This window comes from Tauraco erythrolophus, chromosome 4 (genome assembly GCF_009769465.1).
Source record: "Tauraco erythrolophus isolate bTauEry1 chromosome 4, bTauEry1.pri, whole genome shotgun sequence".
NCBI lineage: Eukaryota > Metazoa > Chordata > Aves > Musophagiformes > Musophagidae > Tauraco > Tauraco erythrolophus.
In genome coordinates, this window is record NC_141468.1 from 52,642,938 (window position 1) to 52,664,223 (window position 21,286).

General features: G+C 44.9%; 1 protein-coding gene across 1 annotated transcript in view; it reads left to right on the forward strand.

Moving 5' to 3' along the window:
- Positions 1-21,286, forward strand: part of PLEKHG7 (pleckstrin homology and RhoGEF domain containing G7) — a 35,475-nt gene extending 14,189 nt beyond the window's left edge. The window contains exons 8-16 of the mRNA XM_086610841.1: positions 3,342-3,437; positions 4,723-4,836; positions 6,448-6,625; positions 8,580-8,695; positions 9,495-9,588; positions 12,716-12,795; positions 14,161-14,320; positions 18,069-18,166; positions 21,179-21,286. Of these exons, the coding sequence (XP_086466967.1) occupies positions 3,342-3,437; positions 4,723-4,836; positions 6,448-6,625; positions 8,580-8,695; positions 9,495-9,588; positions 12,716-12,795; positions 14,161-14,320; positions 18,069-18,166; positions 21,179-21,286 (1,044 nt within the window). The remainder of the gene's footprint in view (positions 1-3,341; positions 3,438-4,722; positions 4,837-6,447; positions 6,626-8,579; positions 8,696-9,494; positions 9,589-12,715; positions 12,796-14,160; positions 14,321-18,068; positions 18,167-21,178) is intronic.

Sequence of the window (21,286 nt, forward strand, 5' to 3'; positions counted from 1 at the left end):
CAGTGCAAATTATCCTCATGTGCCTCCAGCGAAAGATAAACAGACATTTGAACACAGAGGAGAGCTCATTTGGCAGTTGTTTCTGAAGTAAACACGAGTTTAAGCCCAATTCTCATGAGCAGCGTCCTTTGAAAGGATTTGTGAAGATAAACTCTGACTGCACAATCCTTACAGCAAAACAGTAAGATTGGCAAAATAACTACAATGGCAAGTTTCCTTTCTCAAAGAGACAGGCACAAAGACTTTGCTCTCTATTACACCACTCCAGTAGAGCAAGTTAAAATTATATGATGACCACCCCTCTCCAGCTGGAGTTTCCCTGGGTGTGGGTGGAAGGATATGTCCCACACAGAGCAAACGCTCTGCTTTCATGTGCTACTTACCCTCCAGCTTTCAGGAGGAGAGGGACCACGAGGCTTGGCGGTGATGTGCTCCAGCTCTTTGCTACCTGTGGACAATTGCTGGGAGACCGTTTTCAGCTCCTGAAAGCTAAAGGAGCCCATAAGTCCAAACTAGCTTTTACATAACTTTAGAAGCAAAACAGAAGTGTTTTTCATCTTGAGAGCTCTTTTACAGGATTGCAAAGATAAACCCGACAAACACCTCACCCTTAATAGCAAAAGGAATTTTGGAAGGGGCTCTTCAGCTGCATAAGTCAAATAACTGCTCACAATCACATCACATGCACTAAACAAATTGCTTATTTCAAATTCTTTCCTGTATTGTAATTCCCTTCTGTCGTGGTTTTGGACTGAGGGTCGAGACAAGAACAGAGAGAGAACCCCCACCAACCATGGTCCTGGGCAAAACATGACTCAGGCTTTTTTTTTCTTAAAACAAAACAATTTATTAACAGTTACTTAACAAGAGACAAAAGGGAAGGAAACCGGTTACTTGAGAGGAGAAAGAGAAAACAAGGCCAGATCTTAAACACAACAACCTCCCCCCCCGCCTTTCCTTTTGTTCCTGGCTCTACCTCCCCCCCAGCGGCGCAGGGGGACAGGGAATGGGGGAGTGCAGGTCACTTCATCCATGATGTTAAAACTGCCGCTCCTTTCTGAAAGGAGGCTGAGTCCTTATACCATTTTTCCCTTGATTCAGTGGATCCCCTGCTCACGAGGAAAAATCCCCAAACTTTTCCAGCGTAAGTCCTGCCCGCAAGATTGCAATCCTTCCCCATGGATTGCACCAGTTCGGGCTTTACCAGTCTCGGCCTCTTAGGGAGCTGCTGCCACTCGCGTCGGCGTGGGGCGTCCCACGGACTCCAGATGCCTCCACGACCTCATCGTGCATCCCATGCCCCATTATTAACAGTACCTCGTCGTGCATCCCCTGCTCCACGACCTCTCCTGGGCTCAGGCATCTCTTCCCCGACGTGGGTTTCTCCACGGGCCACGAGTGGGTCTCTGCTCCGCTGAGCACACCCTGGCTGCAGGGGGGCCGCCTGCCATCTTCACACCGATTTGCAAGGGAAAACTTCAGCTCCAGCACACCTCCTCCTGCTCCATCTTGACTGACCTGGTCGTTGTGGCTGTTTTCTCTTAGATCATAATCCCCTCTGGAGGAGCTCGGCCCGGCGGGCACCCCGGGAGCGAGGTGCTTCCCATGCCCCATGCGGCTCCCCCGGCGCCATCTTGAGCACATGGCGCCGGCCCGGGCCCGGGCAGTCGCCCGGCTGGGAGCCGGGAGCGAGGGCAGCGCCCTCCTGCTCTCTCCTCGCTCCTGGGCAAAAGACCCTTTCCCGTCCCTTTGTCTCAACTTAAATAGGGCAACTCGCAGAGGCGCCGCCTTGGCTCAACCTCCCCCGGGGGGGGGATGGGACTCAGATCTGGTGGCACAGGGAGCAAATCCCCTCTCCTGCCGCCAGAACACCCCCCCACATCAAACTATCACACCCTCCCATAACAGTTAACATTTCCCTTTTTAGACAAAACAAGAAAAGCAGGAAAGCTCTTCAGAGTAGGGACAGTTAGCCAGAACTTAAACACACAAGCAAGTCACCTCTGCTCAGTGACCACGCACCAGCTGAGCTGCTGTGAGTGACCACCTGAGCAGGTTTGAAGATACAAGGAAAGATTTTTAACTGATGCACTTCACCTTGTGCTTGTTGTTGTCTACGACCATACACATGGCCAACTGCTAGAGTTCAGTCGTTGTGTAATTGCTGATTCCTTCATTCCTGTTCAAAGAAGGGAGTGGGGGGTATTGCTGTGTGCCTCTTAGGGATCTAAGCTTTGGCCTTGGCTGAAATTTGATTGTGTCTTGAGAGAATTACCTTTAATATAATTTTTTTTTCTAACTTTGTTGTCCTTATTAATGAGGATAATAAATGATCATATATTATGCATACTTATACGTACAATAGTGATCAAACATAGGAGAAAGTAGCTGTTCTAAATGCCTTTCAAGCCTTTTTTCATGCATTTTACAAGCATGTATTTCTTCTTGACAGCAGGCTAATCCATGAAAAATGCATGCTCTAAAAGGCATAAAATGCACCCTTGTCAAAATTAAAACCTAGTGTAGTAGAGGGTGTCCCTGCCCATAGCAGGGGGGTTGGAACTAGATGATCTTTGAGATCCCTTCCAACCCTAACCATTCTGTGATTCTATGATTCTATGACCCTATAAGCAACCCCGCCCCCTAGAAACACACCAACCAAGGCAGAGTGTGCAGCTACAACAGCAGTTCACAGCAGCATCACAGAGGGTGATGTTCCCTTCTGGCCTAAACTTTGGCCTAAAGCTGAATCCAATTGCGGATCTGTGTGCTCGGGAGGCAAGGGTAGGCTTAGAAGCAGGCTTTCATCCACATCTGACCGACAGCGTGGGCACCCCTGTAATCCGATGCAAACATATAAAGTTAACTTTTGGGGAATATGTGATTTTTTTATAGCATTTTATAGAAATTTCCTCCACTTCCAACAGCATGGAAGGACCTCAAACTATGAAAGATGGTATATTCTTCAACTGACCGTGAAGACTTCCCGAATTGTCACAGCACTGTCATACACAATCAGTGTAATTTTCCATGCCAATTCATGTTAAATGCAGCTGCTACCCTAAAATAAGTCTAAATGGCATAACCGTAATCTTGTTTCAAAGCTTTTGTCATATGGCATTATCATGACGTAAGTGGATATTTTTATAAATTTGTTTTAGCTTCTGACTAATTACAGCATTCTGGGTGTAATCCTGAAGCTAATTTTGGCGATGTTGGGGAGAAAAGTATAGGCACCCCATTAGGCCTGAAGCCTTTGCAGAGACCAGGGATGGGAAATGAAGTTGTTTTAAACCTAACTTCAGAAGATCACTGATAACTCTTTTTTCCCTCTTACTTAGATAAGTCTCAGTTTTCTCAACACTTTTTTTGAAACTGTGAAGGAGCATGTCAGCAAGTCAGACTCTCCTATGGATTTCAGCTCCATACTCAGAAAGGTAACATAATTAGAAATATTCTTCTCAGCAGGTCCTTACAGCAGACCATTTATTGTAACATGCAGGTGCTTTAGAGCAACCAAGTCAGCCAAGGACATGCCGTCTGCCACAGGCAGTTTGGTCTCACCCTCAAGCACCTCCTGTCAGTATGATGTTTTTCTTTTTATTCATTGGCATGTTCAAGGTGGTCCTGGAAAGGTACTCAGTATGTGGAACAAAGCGTGGAAAGACTTTCCCTTCCTGGGGAACAATAGCCCAGACCTTGAGGAGACTTTGCCACTGGCAGAAGCGAGCTTCTTGCTCTACGGAAGATGTTTCCCTGAGACCAGACCCCAGCCCCATCGCTGAATGTTCCCTGCCTCCTTCCATCATGCAGATGCTTCCTTTACTCCATGGACCAGACCCACGAGTGTACTTAAATGCTTACTTAAGAGCTCGATGGGACTGAAACACCTCTTGCACTTTGGCCTGTGTCTGCTAAGCAAAAGAGAGGCACAGACAGAGCTATCCTGCTGCTGCCCAGCACTGCCCTGCGACCCTTTTTGGCAGTCTGCGTGGAAAACAAGGCAGCTGTGCAAGCGGCAGCGTCTGGGGGCTCTATTTCCTGCAAAACTTCCCAATGACTGAGAAATCGGAAATATTAATACAGACAGGAAATCAGTTCATGAACCTGAACTTTCCCTAGCAGTAGGGACCATTAGAAAACTTCTGGGAAAATACTGAAACAGACCCTATCTCAGGGTTAGGATTTTAAAACGGGAGAGAGAGGTTGGAGCTTGGCTTCTCACCCCTCTTACCTCTGACTTCAGGCGTTCTTATCAATAATGTTTGTGTGAGACAGACAAAATCCCAGGAAAATCTGGGTTCCATCGTGGATGGCATTCAACATTTCTGAGAGCTATCTAACACACTCAGATGTAAAGCGACATGCTATATGAGGCTATGTAAAGCTGTTGCATAGATACTGGGTTTTATCTTCAGCTTCTACATGAATTTCATATCATTTGTTTCTAGTGAGAACAAAGTCTAAGAATGCTTCACACCTCTGCAGAGCTGTTAGAACTGTGCTCCCATGCATTGCTTGAGCACAGTTGTAGGGTTTTTTCTACTTTACCACTTTTACTACCTTTTAACTCTCCCTTTTTTATCTTCCCCTTTGCTTCTTCCCCTATTTTCCTAGGCACGAGGAAATCTCAGGTAAAATGCACATTACAAAACTAAAGCTGCTGCTCCTCTCTGTCATGACATTTTTCTTTCCTGATAAGTTTCCAACTCTTTTCTGCAGTTTTTCCAGGGTGACCTCTGCCAGACACACCAGAAGTATTGCCTTAATTATACCTCCGCTGTCTTCTACTTGGAAAACCTGAGACAGAGAGAAGATTTTGGCATCTACCTGAAAGTAAAGTGATGGTTTTGTGGTTTTGTTGTTGTTGTTGTTATCTTCAGCCTTCCTACCTTACGACAGGATTTTAACTGTACACTAGGAAAGTTCACTGGAAGCAAAATTGTACAGGTAGCATTTTACACAGATTTTTGAACAGCAGAGAGCATGACAGATGTGAAGTCATCCTGATCGTATGTTCGCAGTGCACATGTGAAAGTCCATATGTGTAATTTTGAACAGGCAAAAGGGGAAGCCAAAAGGGAAAAACTGGCTGCATTTTTGCAGGCAGAAAATATGTACTGCCAGGCCCTATCATTTCTATGTTTTGCACACAATCCTTTGACTTGGAGACCTCCACCTTATCAAAGTGAAATTGTTACAGGAGAAAAAAATAATCAAGCAAAACAAAATCTCTCTCAAGTATTTTACTTTGATACATATCCTGCATATCAGCTTGGTTTAGATGTTGGGTGGGACTCCAGTATGTAGGGTATTATGTGCTTCAGCAGATGACAAAGCTCACACCCTCTGTACAGAAGAGTCTCCAGCCTCTATGCTATGACACGTCAGTGGTGACATAGACAAACCTCAAAACTGGACAAAGGTATCATGGCTTCTTTCACTTAAGGAAAGAGCTATATGATACAAGCCAAAACAAGGGGAATAGAAAGCCAGGAGCAAGCCAGTGCTTTCATGTGTCTTGGGAGCCTGTGATGAGAGAACAGGGTCAATTTGGTGACCCATGTGCCCACAGGGAGGAAGCAATGTCCTAGACAGCACAGCAGGTAACCCCTCTGCAATGGCAGCGGTTCAGCTCTTCTGACAGGTGTTGCTTGACCATAGATAAAGCAAACACAGAATTTAGTATCAAAAGACTACCAGTAAGTGAGCATTTACCTCCCTCACACAAGGCTGGAAAGAGCTGTCAGCGATGTCTTTGCAAAGTCGCAGCACTAGAGCAGGTTCTGTCTTTGCCAACGCTGCATCTTCCTGAAAGTGACAACTCCAGCTGGTGCAGCAGTGGGGCTCCTGGGGAGAGGGGTCTGCTCTTTCTGACTTATCATAAGCAGGCCACCGTGTCCTGTAAATACTTAAGATTTACCTTCAACATTAAAGACTTAAAAAGAGAAACTGAAGAAGTGAGCTTTTCTCACAGGCAGTCCAGGAGCAGGAGAACACCTCTTTGTAGCAACCACAAACACTGCAGCTTTCGTGGCCTGGGAGATTTACATCGCTCGCTTCCTGACAAGGATTTCAGACACTCAAACCTGGGAAAAAGGTCCCCAGTGGGAAGTAGCAAGCGACCCTAAAACATAAGGTGGCCCTCAAATGTAACTGAGGTCTTCCTGATGAAATTAAAACTGCAGATAAACAAGAGCACCGCTTGATCCACTAGCACGGCCACGGCATGCGAAAGGGGAAGCAGCAATGCAGAAAGCGAATCTGAAGGAGCGATGTGATTCCCGCCATTGAGAGCCTTTACGCTGCCTTTGCTCTCACCGTGTGAGACGTACAGCTTTCATTAGTCCCTGTCCCATCACAGCCAGCCGATGATGCCGAGAAGCGTTTACGACCTCCCTGCCAGGGAGCACGCTGAGGCCTGAGGCAGGTTTTCCTTGTCTCCAGCAGTGGTGTGAACAAAACGAACAGTGCAAGAGGCTGCATCTGCCAGAGCTGCTGGTCGCTCCTTTGCACCGACTGACACGCTATCCCCTCCTCCTCAACAACATCTGGAAGAGGAGCACTGACGAAACAGAGAAAGGCTTTATCCATTCGCTTAAAGAAAAGGTGGAAAAGTCCATACGTAAGTAGCTGAGGTTAAAAGTCAAGCATGCAGTTAGCAATTAGCAAGTTATGTGGCCTTTTTCTGCATGTCCTTTGAGTGTGAATGGGTACAGTCTCCCTGCAGAGATGCAGTGAGGATGTGCGTGCCTTTCTACAGTCCTGAGTCCATCCTCATTCTGTAGGAAATGATTGGTGCCACCCTTGTGCTGTCAAAGCCTCTCTGAGCAAGGTCACAGGACTCCCAGATCAGTGAGTCACTTGTATTTGCTCACAATCGTCTGCAGTGACATGCAAACAATTAAGAGCAGATCACAAATCAAGAGAGATCTCAAACAAAGAAGTCTTTGAGTTGGATTTATGTCTGGGGAGGATTTGTTGGGGCTAATCTTTAATAGGATAAAATTGCACTCACAAGGGGAATATTATGTCAGTGACCTTTCACTAAATGACAGGGTCCTACCATGTAAAGTAGCTGAAGAGATATCTCAGCTACAGATTTTCTCTAGCTATTGTGGAAAAAGAAGGGGTTGGTCCAGGAATTTTTTTTCCCCCTGCATTTTGTTTTAAGTAAATAATTTATGAATTCAGTCTTGTTCATGAAGCTATAAATTAATCTCTAAGTGCCTTATGGTTATATAGTACATGAGCAGATAGATTTATTCCCCAAAGGCCTCATGCAGCCCACACTGAAATCAAATACAAGACAGTGCAACAGCAAAACACTTCTGTGCCAGTCTTGGCAGGGAGAGGTGCCAGGGAGCACTTCATCCCAACCAGCAGAACACCAGGGCCCTGAGCCACCCAGTATGGTGCCTCGCTTTCTGCCACCATCCTTCTCCCCATCCTAGAGGCTGAAGGCTCAATCATCTCCTTGGGAGATGAGACGGAAAGAGACTTTATGTATTCTAAAGAAAGATAAATCTGGGGCTGCTGCTTCACAGGTAAATACTTCAATGGCAGAATTACCACCTAAAAAAGAGACTTGGGGTCTTTCTCTTCTTGCCAACTCTTATGAGGAGACTAGCCTAATGGCCATACAAGGAGCACACTTTCCGGCACAGAATGGATCCCATAGGAAAATAAGATGTTTTTGTCACTAGTCCGGGGACTTCTGCTGGGAGGACAGCAGTTTTAGGCACGGCCCAAAAAGATCATGGGATATCTAGAGAATATTACTGGCAAAGAAATAGGTCCTTCTGGAGTTCAGGTACCTCTGGGCCAAGGAAACCAAAGATAGAGGGGTGACCCCTCTATATTCACAGGCACCTGACAGAGATCTGCCTTCATTTTATGATCAGTGAATTAGTGATATAAGGAACAGTTGCAATCCCAGCATTCCCCTTCTGGTGCATACATGTGTGTGTCTGTGTCTGAAACCATCATTGGCAATATCACTCAATACAAAAACTTGGAATTTAAGTTTCAGGTCCATTAATATTTTCCCCATAACAGCCCTGAATCAGCAAAGTCTTAGTCCCCATTTTTAGCATTCTGAGGTGGCCGCATCCCAGTTAAATACTTCAGTCACTTCTGGCACCATTTTCCCTGAAATTAAGATATTAATTCTCATTAATTTCAACAGTCTTTTGATCGGGCTGTATATAATGAAAACTATTTTTCCTCTCACTACCCTAGACAGTTTAAAAAGGCAGAATTTTTTTTTTTTTTAAAGATCTTTTTAAGATTACAGTATAATGGAGTTTTATATGATTTCTCGTCTTCCCCGGTCAGATTAGTAAACACAATCCTTGCATTTAGCAGTGAATTTAAACCTATGGGGATGCATGGTTTGAAATTCTGGCTCTGCTGACCTGAGAAGAGTTTAATTATTTTTCACAACAAGGCTAAGATTTCATCTGGAGCTCCATGTGTGAGGCGCTTTGGCTTCCACTGGAAAAAAATCAGTATTCAGCATCTAGAAACAGGACTGTTTCTGCCAGCCTTGGCAGTAACTGATGATTCACATATTTCAGGGGATCTGGAAGGTAAAGTCAAGTGGTTGGACAACTTTCAGAAGTTCAGGCAGCTGCAAGAGGTCATAATTTGGCCTCAAGTCTGGGATCGCGACAAGAGATTCTTTGTCCCAGAGGTAAGTGTTTTTTTTAAAGGGGGTTTCTCCTTGGGGAAGGTTTACTTTCCTATCGATCTTTACAGTATGGTCTAAAGTTGGCTGGTTGTCTATATTCTAGCTCCTGGGGGCAGATCTGCTCTAAGAGGAGCAGCTGCAGCCTGAGCACAGCAAACACTGTAGCTGAACACACCGGCTGTGCACAGTACTTTGGATGGCACCACAGGTTGCTCTCTGCTAGCATCCGAGAGAGCACGATCATATGATCCTGGAGGACTCTCCAATGTTTGCTTTTAGGGGACAGAATGAAATGGGACAGATATAAGTATTGCTACCTTTTCATAAGGATACGAAGTAGAAATTCTTTGCCTCTTTCTCTCCTCAAACTGAGAAAAAGAAATTTCTGTTTACATTTAAATAGCATTACAAAAAATTACACAGCATACCTGGGAACATGCACTTTTCTGCTGTGGTTACCCCCTTACCCATACAGGCAGACTTTAAGCAATATTATGGTAACATCATCAAGTGGGTCTCGCCTCAAGGATTATGTCTGTTTACATGCAGGGCTGCAAAAACCATTAAAATTGCTCCAGAAAAGAAAAATCCAGCCTAATGTTTCAAAAGCATAGACACATTTAAGCGATAAGCACCGCTGAGGAGACACAGCCGCGCTCAGTTATTAACTGTGTAATGTTATAGCCTGAGATAAGAGTACACATGTGCTCCATTTGTTTAACTGCTGGTTGCCTCCCAGTTCATCATCAGATATGCAAGATTCCCCATTCGCTCTCTCTTTCTCTCTCTCTTTTGGGTCAAGTGTTTGAAGCAAAGCTTAAGAGAAAACAGCAGTGAAAACATTTTGTCTTCAGCGAACAGACTTCTCCTTCATGAAGGGAGGCTAACACTAGCAGGTAATGCCCCTAAATGTCTCGATGTCAGGAGTTAGCTTAACAGGCTCGTCTCTTGTTATGGCAGATCCAGAATGAATCTCTGCAACAGTATTTGGGCAGGTGCAGGAAAGAAAAAAGCAAATGTAGAGTTTGTCAGAGAGAGACTGAGAAACAGCCAAGCCGCCAAAAGGATGAGTAATCTGTGTGATTGTTTCCTGTCACATCTGGATATTCAGTCTGCCAGGTGCTGAAGAAATCAGCTTGACTGGCCAATGCCTGCCACTCAAACAGGGAGTTTTACTGTCGTGTTCAAGAATGTGGCAATAGGAAAACAGGAAGTTTAGACTGTCCTATACAAGGTGCCCCAGGTGCCTGGGGATCAATGTTGAAACACCTCACCTCTCTGGCACCATATCCACTATGTATTTCATTGAAAATTACTGAAAAGTCCAGAGGTTTTTCCTATTTTTATTCCATATCTCATCTCTGCTAAGACTGCTGTTTTGATAGATGCCTTGGAACAAGAAGGTGTTATCCTGCTGGGTGGCTTCCCTTTTGTGAACAGAGCACTCAAACAACATGCCATTAACTCCACAGGTAGCACAGTGGTCCCATACAAGCACGTTGATTTCTACAGTGCTGCTCGCAGCCATCTATCACCCTGGCAGAGAGGAGACTCAACGTCTCCAGACACGCAGGCACCTTTTTGTAGCAGAGCACAAGTTGCTCCTCTCCTCAGGAGCAGAGGTGAAGAGAATCAGCACCCAACACTTGCTGTCTTCCGCCACCATTATTAATGTTATAAAGGGAGTAGCAAAAGGGACACGGTCCATTTTTCAGTGTTTTTGTTTTCCTTCCCTCACGAGGAAAATGATAGTAGCAGAGGAGAAGGCACAACACCAGGGAGAGCAGAAGAAAAGCTTGCTGTTGATGTTTAGGGGGTGGTAAGCAGAGGAGGAAGAAAGCCACTGAGTCTTCTCCTGCCAATGCTCCCCTCTGCATTCATTGCCCTTTTCATGAGACATCAGCCCCCAGTGCAGAAGGTAAGGGTGGCCATTAGGTGTCCGCATTTCTTTCTGCAATACGTAATCAGAAAATGGAGAAGGAGCTAGGAGCATAACTCTTACCTACCAAGGCAGCCAGCTGCCTGCAAGCTGCAATATAAAAGTGCCTGGCATTTGGCCACTTGTCTGAATGAAATATCTTTGAAGACAAAAATGAAATCACAATTCAAATATAATGCCGCACAACAGAAAGAAGCATGTACTGAAGTCACAACTCTGAACAGACTGTCACACGTTTGGTGTTAAGGCGAAGTGTGCTTCTTTGAATGAAACTGAAATCACTGCAAACACACTTGCATGATTTTTTTTTGTAATCCTGTAATTGAGAATAGGAGCAGCTGAGAAAAGTGGGTTTGTTGAGATGCAGGAAGAGAAGGTTCAAAGACATTATGGTTGTCTTCAACTACCTAATGGCTGGTTTAAGGCAGATGGAGCTAAAGGACAAGACATAACAATGCTAGTTGCAGCATGGATATTCCCCTGTTACATATTTGGAAAAAACTTGTCAACAATTAGGGTGGTCAAATATTGGTACAGGGGACCAGAGAGGTTGCAGAGTGTCCTTTCTTGGAGAGAAACTTGATTGAACAACCTGCTCTAGCTTAGCCTGCTTGCAGCAGTGGGTTGGACTAGAGACCTCCAGAGGTTCCTTCCAACTGATGCCATTCAATTGACTCTGTCAACGCAGTATAAATCAAAGAAACAGAAAAGTTTGTCCACAGCAGTGGAATGAGTTTACAACAAACAATTCTTTCCTGTGTAATGCCCACAAAAGCCTACCACTGTACAAGGAATGCTGTGGAGAACCCTCTATCAAGTTTTTGACTTCACAGAAACTTACAGAAGGGTAGTTTTTATGAGACGTCTAATACACGTTAAGTTGCTTGTTTGTAGTCTTCTGAATCTCCACTGGCACAAAGAAAGGTCCTAATTGTAGTTTCTTTATTCTCCACGCAGCTGGCTTATCCATGACCTAGTTAGTTAGAATTTCAATTTTCAGTAGTTACTCATGTTGCTTTGCGCAACATTAACGAGATGAGAAGTTTTCAAGCCAAACTTTTCAAAACTAAACACCCAAGAAGGTACTTTAGGATCCTGCAAGATTGTCTGGAAGCAATAACCCTGACTAACCTCATTTGCTGTGAAGAGTAGGTGGACATTTCATGCCTAGTTTTCGTGTCCAGAGATGCCCTATTGGTACCGAGTAGCCAGAGGACAGATTATCACGGATAAAGCCTGCAGCAGAGAAAGGCGGTGATTCTGGAAGCAAAATAGGACAGCAAGTTGGGACCAAAAAGGGAAATTAAAGAAAGATTCATGGAAAGGGATAGAAGGAGCCATAAACAAGGAAGAGGTCAAAGGACCAAACTCTGCAAATCCAGTAAAGCGCCCAGGTTTCTTGCAGGAAGTTGTGTAAAAAATACTCTTGCTTTTGTTAAATTGCTCTCTATTATTTATTATAACTGTACCTGAGTTTTCAATGTAGCTTGGAGATTAATTTGAAAGAGTTGGAAGCATTCTCACAGACATTTGTTGTTATATTCCTCACATCTTCATGACCTCTAAGCTAGGAAGGAAATATAAGCCAATACTATTTTTTGTAGTTTTTGAAAGGGTTTTGTGATGCTATCAACAAAAGCCTGGGAAGAGGGCAGCATACCAGTATTTAAAGTTACCAGGAAAAGGTGGCCCTTCCCTGTTTCTTTATCTCTGCCATGTTCAGAACGTTCACTGTTTACCAGGTAGGATTTATTAATTTACAGCATGCTGATTGTTGCATTCATAGGTGATTAAGGTCACTTTTTCTGGCAGGCAAGTAATTGTTTTTTCATAATGAGGTCACTACTACAAGACACAAGTATTAGTAGCCAAATTCATCAAGAGAAATATGATTTTTTAAGTGCTGCATTTGACAGAGTGCAGACTACGGGAAGAATAGTTGTGTACTATGTTGGAAATCATGCTTTTTTGTCACAAGCATTCTGCAAGATGCAATGATTCTTAGACGTGCCTCATCATAGAAGTAGCAATTCCTTAAAACAGTCATACCATGAAATTGATTTTTTTTTTGTTTTCCTCCCCAGAAAGCACAAGACACCTTGATGTCTATCTCTTCTTATTTGATGATTTCCTACTAATTACCAAAATTAAACGTAACAAAAAGGTAATAATGGATAGAGATATACATGGTTGCAGTTGTTACGTTTTTTAGCTTGGTAAATATTTTGAATGTAGTTTGGAATATTGATCTAATGATAAAAATACAAGATGACTAATCACCATGAAAGATGGGTGATACTTCTTTACGCAAATAGCAAACTGTAACACCAATTCAAAACCCTGCTTCTAGGCTCAGTATGTTACAGGAGCACTATGACAAGCAGAATTTACATTACAAGACCTTAATATTTTCCTGATGTTATTCTCAGATGCTCAATTCCTAAAGCTCAGAAAAGTTTCAAGAATATCAGAAGTTTTCTAATGCTCCCCTCATGACTCAGTCCAGTAACTTGAGAAATTTTTATCCCAGAGATACCAGAACTGTTGCAAAGAAGGAAAAAAAAAAAAAAAACAAACAAAAAAACCAAACCAAAACCCAAACAAAAAAACCCAGGGAAATGCTAAAATAGCTGGAAAACTGCTTTTATTCTCAGTTCCAACATAGCCTATTATATGTTGCCTCTCTTTGCCTTGATTTCCCCTAGTTTAAAACGGAGATGATGACTCTTCTTAAGAAAGTTATTACTGATGAAAGATGCTGGAGAGAGAGTTCTATATATCATAAATCTCTGTATTTAGCCACCAAAAAAAGGCACTGGATGACCTGAAATTCCTAAAGTTTCAGTGTAGGAGTGCATCTAGATAATTAATTTTATGAAGCTGATGTAAATTAATGCTAAGTGGACCTGTGCTGAATCTCAAGTTTGTGCCTGATTGAAAGACCTCTCAGGGTTTTTTTAAAGAAGCAAGTGTTCTGCTTTTGTAGGAGATAGAGAAGGCATGCAGTCAGAGATTCTAAACCAGCAGCACCATCCCTTAGCAATGGGACAGATGAGGGGGGTGGAAATTCAAGGGACCTGGTGCCTGCAGGCAAGTCTCTTTGAGGGTTGCCCCTCGTACATGTGTTGGCAAACCTTTGGTGAAGGGCTGCAACCCATTTGGAGCCCCAGCAATTCTGTGTTCTCCATGTATGCGAGAGGAGATGGGGAAACACACCGCCAAGGAAAGGACAAAAAGTCCTGCTATTAAAACAATGGGGAGAAGGGGGAAAAAACCCTTTGAACACCTTAGACTGACTGTTTTCTGCCTGTGCACTCATATTGTGCTTCTATCATGGCTTTTTCTAGTACGGGGTGTGACCTTGCAGGAGAGCTCCAGGTACGGATGAGTTTTTCTGAGGTTTCTCAGGCAAGTAAGCTGTCTGAGTACCTTTGACAAGAGGAAGCACATAATTTAGGGCTGTTTAGTGCCTATACTTCATGAGCAGGTGGCAGACAACCAGCTAACCAATTTCATTTTCTATTCCCAGAAACACGGGGGCTCAGATGCAGGCTTAATTCCCGTCTGTCCTTCCCTCGCTCCTGAGCTGCAGTCCTTCATAAAAGAGGGCGGGATTTGCACGGTCCTAGACCAGCCCATCCCACTAGACAGACTGATACTGAGAAACGTCGACCCTGTCCACGTCACAGGTATGTCCCCACGTGTGTTCGAACATCTTCACAAACACCATCGTGACACATGGCTTACGTGGCGGTGTGAGGACAGGACGCCATGTGCCCACACACCACCCCTGGGTGCCTGGAGTGCCGACGCCGGTGCCTCGGCACTCTTCAGCTTCGCAGCTCCGCTCTGGCGGCGAGGCAGCAGCTGCTAACATGGACATCACACCCCACGTCCCCCCGCCTCTCACAGCGACGTCCACGTACGCACCCGCGACTGTCCATTCGCCCCAAAGGAGCAAAAGTGTCCGGACACTGTCCATTCGCCCCAAAGGAGGTACTGAGACTCCGACGACTTCTTCCTCACGAGCCCAGTATTCCCCCGCCCTGGCTGTCCTCACACGCTCTGTCAAACCCTGGGGACGCTTTCACAGCAGCAACTCTTGAGGAGGCTGGAGAGGAGACGTCCCTCCCACTGCTGCTCCCGCTCACCTCCCTGCTGGCTCTGGAGAGGATGGAAATCATCTGCTGTATATCAACGCTTCCTTGCTCACAGGCATCCAAACGCATTCCCAGGGGAAATGCCTCCGATACCCTCTGCTGCTGGGCCCTTGGGTGAGGAGGGGAGGACTGACCCCCACAGTGAGCGACTGGCCACTGGGGTCACCGAACCGGGGCTGGGGTGAGGGAGCAGGTGTGAAAATCAGCACTCCTCCTGGTCCAAGCCGCTCCTGCAGGCTCCCGCACAGCCCAGTCTAACTCCGCCAGATCCCAGGAGCCTCCTATATCAGAGAGAAATAAGAGAAATACAAATCTCTGGGACCTGTCAGCCATCCTAATCCTAAAGACTGGGAGGAAAAGCTCAGGGAGCTAGAGTGCTCTGTAGGAAATCAATAGGTGTGGAAAACAAACCTAGAGCCCGTAAAATTTATGCTGGCTTTGAACTACATTCACCCAGACTAATTAGCGTTCAGCATCAACGCTGACGGGAAATAAAGGCGAATGACTCAAGATGAGGTAAGGGGATGAACGCAGAGAAGAACAACCCTTTTTCTGAGGCACCGCCCGTCTGCCAAACGAGCCCCCCCACCAGCCCCGCAGGAACGGAGCGCAGGCGGCAGCCACCCCGGCCGCGATGCGGGGCAGCCCCACCGTCCCACCCACGCCCGGGTCAGATGCGGTCGGCAGCTCCGGGGCCGGGGAAGGCAGCGCAGCCGCCCTCCGGTTCGCACATACAACACTGGGCATAAAAGCTGCAATGGAGCTTTCTGGACTAAGATTTTTGGATATTTTTTTTTTCAAAACCAGCTTTTTCTGCATACAGAGATTTCTAACCAGGGTCTGTCTTATCCCCGTGACCCAGCTGCAGTCAGCAGGACAGACAAAGTTACCTGCTGCATCCCAGCACTGGTTATGGCCCTTCCCTGCACTCCGGATCTCTTTGCCTGACTTCTCTCCTGTATGTTCCCACCAGCTTTATTACAGCTGCAGCTATGGCAGTCTCTGTTACTCGCCTATACTCTTGTAACATCTTGGAAGCCCTGTCCTAATACAGGACCCCTTGGAGTGAGGTACAACAAAAATAGTGAGAAAAATTACTATAGCGAGTTTGCAGTTCAGCTTTCCACCATTTTGTGTAAAGCAACAAGCAAAACTTCCAGTGTCACTGGAAAATGTCCCTTTGCAGGGGAAAAAGAAAAATAAAAAAAAATAATCTCAGGAATGTGTGACCTTGAGGAATGCTGCCAATTTATTTGCAGTCTCAGGAGACTCTTACTACTGGTGGCAGTAAAAGATTAGTTAGCATGTTCTCAGAAAGGACAGCATGTGACTTGTAGTGATCCATCCAACCCTGATTTTTGATTTAACAAGTACTTTTGTATTCATTAGTTTGCTGAGGGTTGATGTCACTTCGGAAAGAAATGTACCTCAATACAAAGACTAGAAAAAAAAAAAATATTGCAACATCATAAAAACACTCTTTTGGCAGCAGATGGGAGGGTAATAATTATGCAGAATAATTGTAGCCCAAAGCCTGCCACGTATCAGTGGAGGTGTAAGAATTATAGTGGCATACTCTTAACACTGGGAAGATACCCTAAAGGCAGAACTTTCTGTGAATATAAGACCTTATATAAGAGATGTAACTTTACCTGTAAGTGTAATAGTAGGAATCCATCTCTGAAGAAAGTAAGCAGCAACATACTTTCTGATTAGGGATTGCTTTCCTTTTAATATTCTGCTCTGGATTTAATCTTTGCAATTACTTATTGTTGCTCCACCAACAATGCTTTACACTAAGTTTGAAGGAGCCAGACTCACTGGTATAGCACTATATCAAAGACTGGTAATCTTTACAGCCACAGAATTTCTTTTAGAAAGCATTACTGAGAGCCTGATGCTGAGCATTCCCAAAAAAAGTCATTTTTAGGACTGCAAAGTTGTATTTCCTATTGACTACAGACAGACATAGGGCACGAAGTTCTGAAACATACTCCCCTTGCTGCTACAAATTTCTGCTGCTAACTGATTTGCTGCAGTAATTTAACCAGTCTGTGCTCCACTTTGCTTTTCTATAAAACTAGGATTATAGGACACTTTTATCTTCCAGGAACATTATGAGGTCTGACTGTAAAGCACTTGGAAATGCTTGGACAAGATGCATTACAGAGCAACAAGATATTCTACACAATACAAGGCTTCAGAGGAAACTATATGATCTAGATAAGGTTATCAAAAAGATATGTCAACTGTAGTAGACTCAGAAAAAAGCTGCCTTGTCTCAAGCTCGAGGTCTGCGCTCCCATCCGGCCTGTGTGGATTCCCGAGCAGGGCTCCGCTTCGGGACACCACTCGTGGAGAGGCAATCCCACACCTCACTCGTGAACGCTTAATTTACAGCAACATCAACTCTAGCTAAAAAAAAAGCAATGCCACATTAATCCAGTGCATTATAACAGGCTACCGTGCCCCCTCCCTGCTACTACCAGCCCACCCAAGCACGCCTGCCATCTGCCACAGGATTTCGGCTACTGGAAGATGTTTTCCCCTCAGCCCACTTCGTAGCACACCTAAGACACCCCTTCGCTCCAGACATGTGACATGGGTGCTGATTTGTCCCCTTGCAGGGAAACCTGCTACACAATGCTCAAAGTAAACTGCAGGACCCAGGAGACGCTGCTGTCACTGGTTAACTTCTGCAGCAGTCTGGCAGGAACCAGAGTGCTGCTGGAAACGTGCCCGGCCCTGTGAGACGCTGCTGCCAGCAGCTGACCAGGGGCACCCCTGGACAGCAGCACCAGCTCACGCACATGCTCCAGGGAGAGTCCAAATCCACCATCAGCCCAAGTGCAGCTGCTTCCCTATGTGGCAGCCATCGTGCAGACCTGTTTGAAATTAAATAAAATTAATTTAATTTTAAAATTAAGCAGAAAGGGGTCTTTCTGCTTAATTTTTGCTATTTGTTTTTCTCTAACCTGTTATGATTTAGTCCACTTTGAATGGAAATCTCTCTTAATGATACTCAGCTAGATTCAAAAGTACCTTAGCTGCACAACGATTAATCAAAAATAAAACAAATGCAAGTAGAATTAACTTTTTGATATAGCAAAGCTTCCTGCACAACAAAAAACCTAACCCTATCAGGGTGCATTGCTGTGTTAAGAATCAGAAGAGATGATTACATATATCATTTCTTCAATCATAATTAATGGGTTATAAAATGGGACTGACAGCTGCATGAAGGCATTTATATAATTTCTCCATGTTTTTTCCACAGTCTTCAGCCTGCGAAATGCTTTCCTAATACAGCATGAAAATAGGTATCGTCAGTGCATAGCAGTCTTCTTGCTACAAGCTCAGACAGAGACCGCCAAGGTAAGGAGCACACCTTTTTTTCTTCTCTAATTACACAACTACACTTTCCCTGAAGGAGGATCTCGGCCTAAAAGTGGCCATGCTGTGCCAAGAGTCTATTACAGCTGTGACATTTGACCAAAACCAAACCAAAACAAAATAACACTCCAGTGTTCTGGCTCACACATTTATTACAGAATTTTTACTGTTGAACATGTACCAATTTTGTATCAGGGTTGAAAGCAGGTCGTATTCTTGTTGAAAAACATTAGCATTTCTGATTGCTAAAAAAAATATACCGTTTCTTGAGTAACAGAAATGAAGATGGTCAGTATCTCCAGAGAAGTCAACACCAAAACAACCCTCCACACCCAGTTCACGTGCAGTAATACTCAGATCAGAAAACTGTATCATGCTCATCCATGCATGACACACATCTTGCAATTTCAGATTGAACAGATGGTATGATTAATTCCACTGTTATATCAACTTACCCCTCATTTTCACACCACATCACATTTCCAGTAACAGCGCTGTGTATAACATCTGAAAGCATGGTAGGCACTTCACAGAAGTGTTTTTTTCTCTTGTAAGTTGAATTTCATTCTCTAATATCTAATGCACAGAAATTTGACTACCACTAATACTAGTTCTTAAAAAGAAATTGCAGTGGAAGGACTTTTTCAGGGAAAAGCAATGGGTGAGTTCTTTCCGTTTCCAAATCACTGGTTAGTACTTGGAATAGGTATCTACTATAGGTATCTACTCAAGAAGTCATTACCTTCTCCTGTTATTAAAATATTTACCTTTCCCTTCCAAAGCTGCCTTCACACCAGGTGGCTACCATCTTCTCAATGTCTTCCAAGTCCAGTTTATCAAAAGAGAAAACCCTGCAGTGAAAGGTTCTTTTCACTTGGATGTGGTGGCATTACCACATTTTGTTGAACTCTGGGCACTCTGAGCCCTAGGAAAGGTAGACTTTCCAGCACTGCCTGAATGAATAGAACTACCTTATTTCAGCTCCCAAGAAGCCTGATCTCAGCACGATCAATATATATTTTAAAGAAACTTTGGCAGCCAAGATGAGCTCATGGGTTTAGCTGATGTGATTCTTCACAGCAGAAAGGAAGATGATCTGGGTAAGATTAATATTGGTGAGGACCATCAGACCAGGGCCTTGACTTGGCTAAGCTCTACCAAAAGGGAAACAGCAAACTGAATGAAGCATTAAGCGCTACATTCCCATTGACTCATACCAAGCAGAGGGCTGTTAGGTTGTGAGCTGCCTCTTAGATTTGCGTTTTTTGAAGTGCCTGTCTCTGTCACGGACTGCCTGTATCTTCTCACAGTGGGTCACAACCAAACGGCTGTTGTGACCACGATGTATCTCACAATCAGAAGAATGATCCAAACTCACTACCATCTCACTCCAACAGAGAGCTCTGACTCACACTCTCCAGGGGCTTCTACCACTCCAGTCTCCAGGAGGGAACTGCCCCACTCCCTCTTGGGAGTGCCCCGCCTTTAAGCCTCCCATAGGTCACGTGGTCTCCCGCTGACCACTGTGACTCGCAGCACCTGTCTCGACAAGGCACAGGTGCTTCCCATGTAGCAGCCAGGAAACTTCCCCGACATGCCTCAGCTCCCCACTCCCCAGCTCACCCCGCCTGCCTGCCTCCTGCTGCCGTACCGCGCGATACCAACGGCACGGGAGCACGCACAATGCGCCGAACGTAGGGGCAGTGACTCCCTTGCCCCACTCCCACCTCTCTCTCAGACACCCAATACTCAGCAAATATGTGAAAACACAGACTTGAAACACGCTGCTGCTTCTCATCCCACCCATACCACCACCGTGCCCTGTTCTCTTCCCCCCGTCCCCTGCTCTCCTCACTGAGCCTTGAAAACCTCAACAGTTTAAATCTTACCTCTTCTTGGTCCACTACCGCCTGGCTAAGCCGCATGTAACCCCCACCACCACCCTGCACATCGGACCCTCCTCCACTGGCAGCTCCAGGGGGGCCAGAGCAACTGCCCCATGCCGAAGCTGGGCTCCGTGCTCTGCCAGGCGCGTACAGCTTGTGCAGGCAGACTCTGCTCACACCTGCTGCTGGAGCTCCTTAGACCTGTTGGTCATGCAATTTATCTCTCCAGCTTTCCATTTTTCCAAGCGATGTACTTAACTCGTATTTAACACAAGAAACAACCAGATGGGTCAATAAAAAAATTTGTGAATCCCAGCATAGCTTGAAGTGGAACAGGCTGCTCCTTCTCACGTATTTCTACTCTTTGCCTCAAAGCTCAGTGCCTCCCCATGTATTACAGTGGGGAGAGCAGCCCCTGACCAGGCAAAATAAAAATCCTGGGGTGGGAGAAGCACAGCTAGAGCTTAAGCTTATGTTGCTGCCCACTAATTTGTAATGTCTAATCATAGCAATTCAGAGACAACTCAGCTTCTGTGACCCAGACCATCTGGACTAACACAGAGGGAAAGAAGTTACGTATTGTAAAACCATCTCTCCAGCCACCACCCTCTGCCCTCATACCTGGATGACAGCGGATATAGAGCTGAATGCTGTCAGCGTGATGCTAGAAACTGAAATTCGTGTGGCAGCACTTGACAGATATCGGAGAGGGACAGAACTTGTGATGCTGATAGCACTGGAGCTGTCTTAATCAGAGGAACAGGGAGCCCAAACTGCAGGGACAGCATTAAATTAATAAATATTACACAAAACCAGGTGAAATAGCCTGCAGCAAATGTCATGCAAACAGAACATTAAAATCCTATCTTCCAACCAAAACAAAAACCTCTGCTTGAAATCCCTAGCCCCAGACACAGACTCCAGCAGCGTGAAGTGGCCTGAGCAACTGGGAGAGTGTTGGTTGGGATCATTCACATTCACTTCAGGAATTATGAGTGTGTGTATGAAAAAACACTAGATAAAACTAAAGGCTCTGAGCATTTATGTATCTGAATTACAGGAACTTTTTTGGATTGTCTTGGTTTACAAATTATTTTTTGTGTTACAGAAAACATGGATGTCACAGATAGAAACGGCAATCTCCAATTACATCACGCAACATGAAACCAAGAAAAGTACTGCTTTCTGCTTCCCAGCTGAATCCGCTGAAATTTAA